At 55.7% G+C, this 6,698-nt stretch overlaps 1 protein-coding gene across 1 annotated transcript in view; it reads right to left on the bottom strand.

Moving 5' to 3' along the window:
* The window catches only part of EBI3 (Epstein-Barr virus induced 3), an 8,735-nt gene extending 4,016 nt beyond the window's left edge, over nucleotides 1-4,719 (bottom strand). Inside the window, exons 1-4 of the mRNA XM_011943459.1 lie at nucleotides 4,604-4,719; nucleotides 2,764-2,896; nucleotides 1,696-1,874; nucleotides 172-329 (exon numbers count right to left, since the gene is read on the bottom strand). Of these exons, the coding sequence (XP_011798849.1) occupies nucleotides 172-329; nucleotides 1,696-1,874; nucleotides 2,764-2,896; nucleotides 4,604-4,715 (582 nt within the window). The 5' untranslated portion in view covers nucleotides 4,716-4,719. The remainder of the gene's footprint in view (nucleotides 1-171; nucleotides 330-1,695; nucleotides 1,875-2,763; nucleotides 2,897-4,603) is intronic.
* Between the last annotated feature and the right edge of the window lie 1,979 nt (nucleotides 4,720-6,698).

Genomic DNA, 6,698 nt, shown 5'->3' with positions numbered 1-6,698 from the left:
TCTCGGCCTCCCAAAGTGCTGGGATTACAGGCGTGAGCCACCGCGCCTGGCCTGGACATGCACCCAGAATCCCAAGCTCTGTGCGAGAGCCCAGCACACCTGCTGGTCTCGGTAGACGCCATTCCCTCTGCTGGGCACCGCCCTTCCCAGCCTCCGCCTCATCCTCCTCACCTGGTGGAAGCGGGCAGCTCCCTGACGCTTGTAACGGATCCAGTACTTGAGTGAGAAGATCTCCGGGAAGGGCCAGGACCTGGGAGGCTCCCACTGCACCTGGAGCTGGCGCTCAGCGAGGGGGCTTAGGCGCACGCCTTCTGGAGGGTCGGGCTTGACTGACGGACAAGCAAGAAGCAGTGTCAGGGGACAGTAAGTCCAGTCATTCATTCACTCATTCATTCAACCAACCAACATATTATATATATATTTGGTTTGTTTGTTTTTTGTTTTTGAAACGGAGTCTCACTCTGTCACCCAGGCTGGAGTACAGTGGCATGATCTCAGCTCACTGCAACCTCTGGCTCCCAGGTTCAGGCGATTCTCCTGCCTCAGCCTCCCGAGTAGCTGTAAGCCACCATGCCTGACTCAACCAATAAATATTTATTGAGAAACTGCGTGCTTGGGGCTGCCACAGAGGGGACATAGCGGTGACCTTAACTGACGTACCCCTGTCCTCATGGAACTCATAATCCATCAGAGGGAAGGCGGGAAATAAGAAATCCGTAGTCACACAGAACGGAGGAGAAAGCTGGGGAGTGCAAGAATGGCAGTGGCCGCATTTTTTCTTTTGTGTTGTTTTTTTGAGACGGAGTCTCGCTCTGTCGCCCAGACTGGAGTGCGGTGGCACGATCTCAGCTCACTGCAAGCTCCGCCTCCCGGGTTCAAGTGATTCTCGTGCCTCAGCCCCCTGAGTAGCTGGGATTATAGGCACCTGCCACCACGCCCAGCTAATTCTTATATTGTTAGTAAAGGCAGGGTTTCACCATATTGGCCAGGACTGGTCTCAAACGACCTCAGGTGATCTGCCTGCCTCGGCCTCCCAAAGTGCTGGGATTACAAGTGTGAACCCCTGGGCCTAGCCAGGGCTTGCAATTTTTAATAATCTACTCAGGAGAAGCCTCACTGAGGAGGTGATGTATGCACAGAGAACCGAAGGAGGTGAGGGAGTAAGTCATGGGGACATTTTGGGGAAGGTGCTCCAGGTAGAGGACACTGCCCATGCAGAGGCCCTGGGGCAGAACCATTCCTGGCATGTTGGAACATCGAGAAAGCCCATGTGGCTAGAGCAGAGTGAGCCAGGGGGAGACAGGGAGGAGGGGAGAGCATGGAGGAGACAGGGCAGGTTGTCCAGGGTTTGGTGGGCAGTAGGAAGGACTTGGGCTTTGACCCCAAGGCGGGTGGGAGCCATGGAGGACTGTAGGCAGAGGGACAGGTCCTGACTCTGGTGCTCTCAGGCGCCCTCTGGTGGCTGCTCTGGGAAAGACAGACTGTGGGGCCAGGGCTCAGGATGGAGGGGACTGGGCTGTCAATGATGGGGGTGCTCCACGTACTGGTAGAGGAGGGGGAAAAAGGAGTCAGATTTTTGCTGAAGTGTGACCGTGCAGCCGCAGGACTGGAGGACAGGTGGGAGGTGAGGTGGGGTGGGGGGAGCTGGAAGGAGACGGCAGCCCCGCCCCCACCCCCACTGCCGCCCGCACTCACTGATGTGCTCCGCTATGAAAGGCACGAAGCTGCTGCTGGAGCCCCAGGGGTGGACGGCAGTGACATTGAGCACGTAGGGCGCCATGGAGAACAGCCGGACATCCGCGATGGTGCAGCTGGTGGACGCTGGCGTCTGCTGCAGGCAGGGCCAGCTGTGGCCCCGGGCAGCCATGCCGAACCTGCACAGGGTGGGACTCGCTGAGCGTCTCGGCGAGCGCCTGTGGCCTCAGCACCTTCTGCTGCGGGGCCTGACCCGGGACCCCAAGGACAGGCAGGAACAGGAGGGGGCAGCAGATGGCATCCCGGGGTGGGGTCCTGGTGGTGGCCGTGCCACCCTCCCGGGAGCGGGGCATGGGCCCCAACATCACAGTGCCCCGATGGCTCAGGTCGGGGATTATAAACCAAGCTAGATACTAGGGTCCTGGATTCTAAAGGTTTCTGGGATGTCAGCATTCATTCATTCATTCACCATGCCCAGCTAATTTTAAAAATTGTTTGTAGAGACAGGATCTCACTATTTTGCCCAAGCTGGCCTCAAACTCCTGACCTCAAGTGATCCTCCCATACCAGCCTCCCAAAGTGCTGGGATTATAGGCATGTGCCACGGTGCCCAACCCAGGAAGTATTTTATTTTATTTTTTTTGAGATGGAGTCTCGCTCTGCTGCCCAGGCTGGAGTGCAATGGTGCCATCTCAGCTCACTGCAACCTCCGCCTCCTGAGTTCAAGCAATTCTCCTGCCTCAGCCTCTGGAGTAGCTGGGATTACAGGCATGAGCCACTGCACCTGACCAATTTTTTAAATTTTTCGTAGAGACAGTGTCTCACTATGTTGCCCAAGCTGGTTTGAAACACCTGACATCAAGCAATCCGCCCTCCTCAGCCTCCCAAAGCGCTGGGATTACAGGCATGCGCCACAGTGCCTGGCCCTGAAAGTATATTTCTATTTGGCAGGGCTGCCCTAGAATTCCATCGGCCTGGGGTTCGGGATGTCTGGGTCTCCAGTTTTCCTGACCCCAGGGCTCTCCAGGAAGTCCAGTGTCCCCGAGGCTCCCTTCCAGGCTCTCCGACCTGTACGTGGCAATGAAGGACACGGGGCTGGTGGAGTTTGGAGCAGGCGGCAGGGTCCAGGAGCAATCCACAGCGATCGGGTACCGAGGGGCTCGGCATTGCACCCGGGGCAGTGTCAGAGCTGCTGGGGGCCCTGCAGGAAGACAGAAAGAGTGAGCTTCTGGTTTGCCCCCAGATTGTCACAGCCCTCCTGTGTGCTGGGCTCCTGCCACGTTGCCAGCCAGTGCCAGGCACATGGTAGGTGCCTAATAAAGGCTTGTGGAATAAATAGGTACATGGACGAAAGGCATCTGTCATCTTTTATCCCCACTGCAGTGCATCGAAGTGAGAACCATTAGCCCATTTTCCAGATAGGGAAGCTGAGGTTTAAGCATCTACAGAGAGGAACTTGGGTAAGAGGGAGAGGTTTTACTAAGTTCTCTCTTTTGTAATTTTTTTTTTTTTTTGAGACTGAGTCTCATTCTGTCGCCCAGGCTGGAGCGCAGTGGCCAGATCTCGGCTCACTGCAAGCTCCGCCTCCCAGGTTTACGCCATTCTCCTGCCTCAGCCTCCCGAGTAGCTGGGACTACAGGCACCCGCCACCTCGCCCGGCTAGTCTTTTGTATTTTTTAGTAGAGACGGGGTTTCACCGTGTTAGCCAGGATGGTCTCGATCTCCTGACCTTGTGATCCGCCCGTCTCAGCCTCCCAAAGTGCTGGGATTACAGGCATGTACTGCCATGCTAGGCTAATTTTTGTATTTTTAGTAGAGATGGAGTTTCACCATGTTGGCCAGGCTGGTCTCAAACTCCTGACCTCAGGTGATCCACCTGCCTTGGTCTCCCAAAGTGCCGGGATTACAGGTGTGAGCCACCAAACGCAGCCTATAAATTATTATTATTATTATTATTATTATTATTATTTTGAGACAAGGTATTGCACTCTGTCACCCAGGCTGGAGGGCAGCGCGGCACAATCACAGCTCACTGCAGCCTCCAATTCCTGGGCTCAAGCGATCCTCCCACCTCAGCCTCCCAAGTAGCTGGGACTACAGGCACGTGCCACCACATCTAGCTAATTTTAAAATTTTTTGTACAGATTGGTGGGGGCCGGTCTCACTATGTTGCCCAGGCTGGTCTCGAATTCCTGGCCTCACATGATCCTCATGCCTTGGCCTCCCAAAGTGCTGGAATTACAGGCATGAGCCACCATGCCCTGCTGTAACCATTTTGTCTTCAAGGACATGGAAAAGTTCTCCAGTGCAAAATGAATGTCGGCCGGGTGCGGTGGCTCACATCTGTAATCCCAGCACTTTGGGAGCCCGAGGAGGGTGGATCACCTGAGGTCAGGAGTTGGAGACCAGCCTAGCCAACATGGTAAAACTCTGTCTCTACTAAAAATACAGAAAGTAGCTGGGTGTGGTGGCAGGCGCCCGTAGTCCCAGCTACTCGAGAGACTGAGGGAGGAGAATCTCGCTTGAACCCAGGAGGTGGAGGTTGCAGTGAGCTGAGATGGTGCCACTGAACCCCAGCCTGGGCGACAGAGACTCCGTCTCAAAAAACAGATACCAGAAGAAACAAAATGAATGACTGTGACTTGAATTCGTACTTACGTCTGTGCAGCTCTATGGATACCTCTAAGCTGTGACTGCCAGTCCCTATCACCCACAAGGTGACATCCTTCCACCCCTAACGTGGCACTCTGCCTCTCTGTGCCTCAGTTCCTCCATCTGTACAATGGGAGGGTAACCCCATCCCACCAGTGGGCACACAGGAGGCGCGTGAGTTCCCACCTCAGACATGATCCGAGGCCAGTCCACGCGTCATGTCCGTCTGCCTGGGTCCCCCAGCCCCCCCACATACCTTTCCTTCCACTGCAGGGCAGGCAGCCAGCCCAGAGGACGAGGGCCAGGAGAAGCTGCGAGGTCATGGCTGCGGCCAGCTCTGCTCTCAGGAGCAGGGGTGGGAACGTCATGGGAGACTTGAGAGGGGAGGTGGTGAGGACTTGGGACCTGCCCAGGGGAAAGCCCAGCCCAGGGTCAAGGCCCCCCTTCGACTTCCTTCAGGTCTGACTCACTGGCCGGGCTCCTGGGGAGATGAATTAGGGTGCGGAGGAGCCCCAGCCCCCTGGGGAGTGCAGGCCCCCGCCCCGCGCGGAAGGCCCCGAGGGTGGGGGCAGGGGGAGGAGGTTGTGAAAGGGAGAAGTGGAGCCCTGCTGGCTTTTCCCAGCACAGCATGTCCTGCTGGCCTTCCTTCCGCTGCCCTGAAGTCGGGGAAACCCCAGGGAGGCAGGCAGGGGCTCGGGGACGTGGAGGGAGACAGAGGCAGACACTGGAGAGAGAGGCAGAGAGACAGAGAAGACAGGAGGAGGACACTGAGATAGAGGGGACGGGGAGATGACAGAGACAGACACAGAGAGAGACAGAGGAGAGAGGCACAGAGAGACGAAAGGAGGACGCAGAGGTAGAGGGATAGAGAGGCAGGGAGATGACAGAGACAGGGGGATACCAAAGACAGAGACACAGAGAGAGACACAGATGAGAGAGGCAGAGAGACAGAGAGGAGAGGAGGAGGACAGAGAGAGAGAGACAGGGAGATGATGGAAACAGAGACAGAGAGAGCAGACAGAGGAAGAGACACAGAGGGAGAGATCAGCGAGGAAGACAGACAGATGAGAGACAGAGATAAGAGAGGAAGACAGAGAAAGACAGAGATGGGAAGAGTCAGAGACAGAGAGACAGAGATGAGAGAGCAGGATAGACAGAGATAGAGAGAGATGGTGGGGTCCAGTGGCTCACGGCTGTAATCCCAGCACCTTGGGAGGCTGAGGAGGATGGATCACCTGAGGTTGGGAGTTCGAGACCAGCCTGACCAACATGGTGAAATCCTGTCTCTACTAAAAATACAAAAATTAGCTGGGCGTGGTGGCAGGTGCCTGTCATCTCAGCTACTCTGGAGGCTGAGGAAGGAGAATCACTTGAACCTGGGAGGCAGAGGTTGCCGTGAACCAAGATGACACCACTGCACTCTGGCCTGGGTGACACAGCAAGACTCCGTCTCAAAAACAACAACAACAAAAAAGACAGACTGATGGGGAGATGACAGAGACAGAGACAGACAAAAGAGAGACAGAAACCAGAGAGGAAGGCAGAAATAGAGATACCGGGAGATGAGAGACACAGAGAGAGAGAGAGAAGAGAAGACAGAGGGCCGGGTGCGGTGGCTCATGCCTCTAATCCCAGCACTTTGGGCGGCTGAGGCGGGCGGATCACAAGGTCAGAAGTTTGAGACCAGCCTGGCCAATATGGTGAAACCTCGTCTCTACTAAAAATACAAAAAAATTAGCCGGGCGTGGTTGTGCGCACCTCTAATCCCAGCTACTTGGGATGCGAAGGCAGAAGAATTGCTTGAACCTGGGAGGCGGAGGTTGCAGTGAGCTGCGGTTGCGCCACGGCACTCCAGCCTGGGAGACAGAGTGAGACTCTGTGTCAAAGAAAAAGAAGACAGAGATAGAAAGAGTCAGAGAGATGGGAGATGGGGAGATGAGAGAGACAGAGATAAGAGACACAGAGAGACAGAGATAAGAGAGGAGAAAGACACAGAGGTACAGGGAGACAGAGACAAAACGGCAAGAGAGACAGAGATGGAGATCAGGAGATAGAGACAGAGACATGGAGGGAGGCTGGGCGCAGTGGCTCAGGCCTGTAATCCCAGCACTTTGGGAGGCCAAGATGGGTGGATCACCTGAGGTCAGGAGTTCGAGACCAGCCTGACCAACATGTGAAACCCCGTCTCTACTAAAAATATAAAAATTAGATGGGCGTGGTAGCGCGTGCCTGTAATCCCAGCTATTCTGGAGGCCGAGGCAGGAGAATCGCTTGAACCCGGGAGGCGGAGGTTGCGGTGAGCTGAGATCGCACCACTGCACTCCAGCCTGGGCAACAAGAACGAAACTCCG

This window comes from Colobus angolensis, unplaced genomic scaffold (assembly GCF_000951035.1).
Source record: "Colobus angolensis palliatus isolate OR3802 unplaced genomic scaffold, Cang.pa_1.0 Scaffold22, whole genome shotgun sequence".
Lineage (NCBI taxonomy): Eukaryota > Metazoa > Chordata > Mammalia > Primates > Cercopithecidae > Colobus > Colobus angolensis.
Note: the sequence above shows the minus strand (reverse complement) of the source record. Positions and strands in the feature narration are given on the sequence as shown.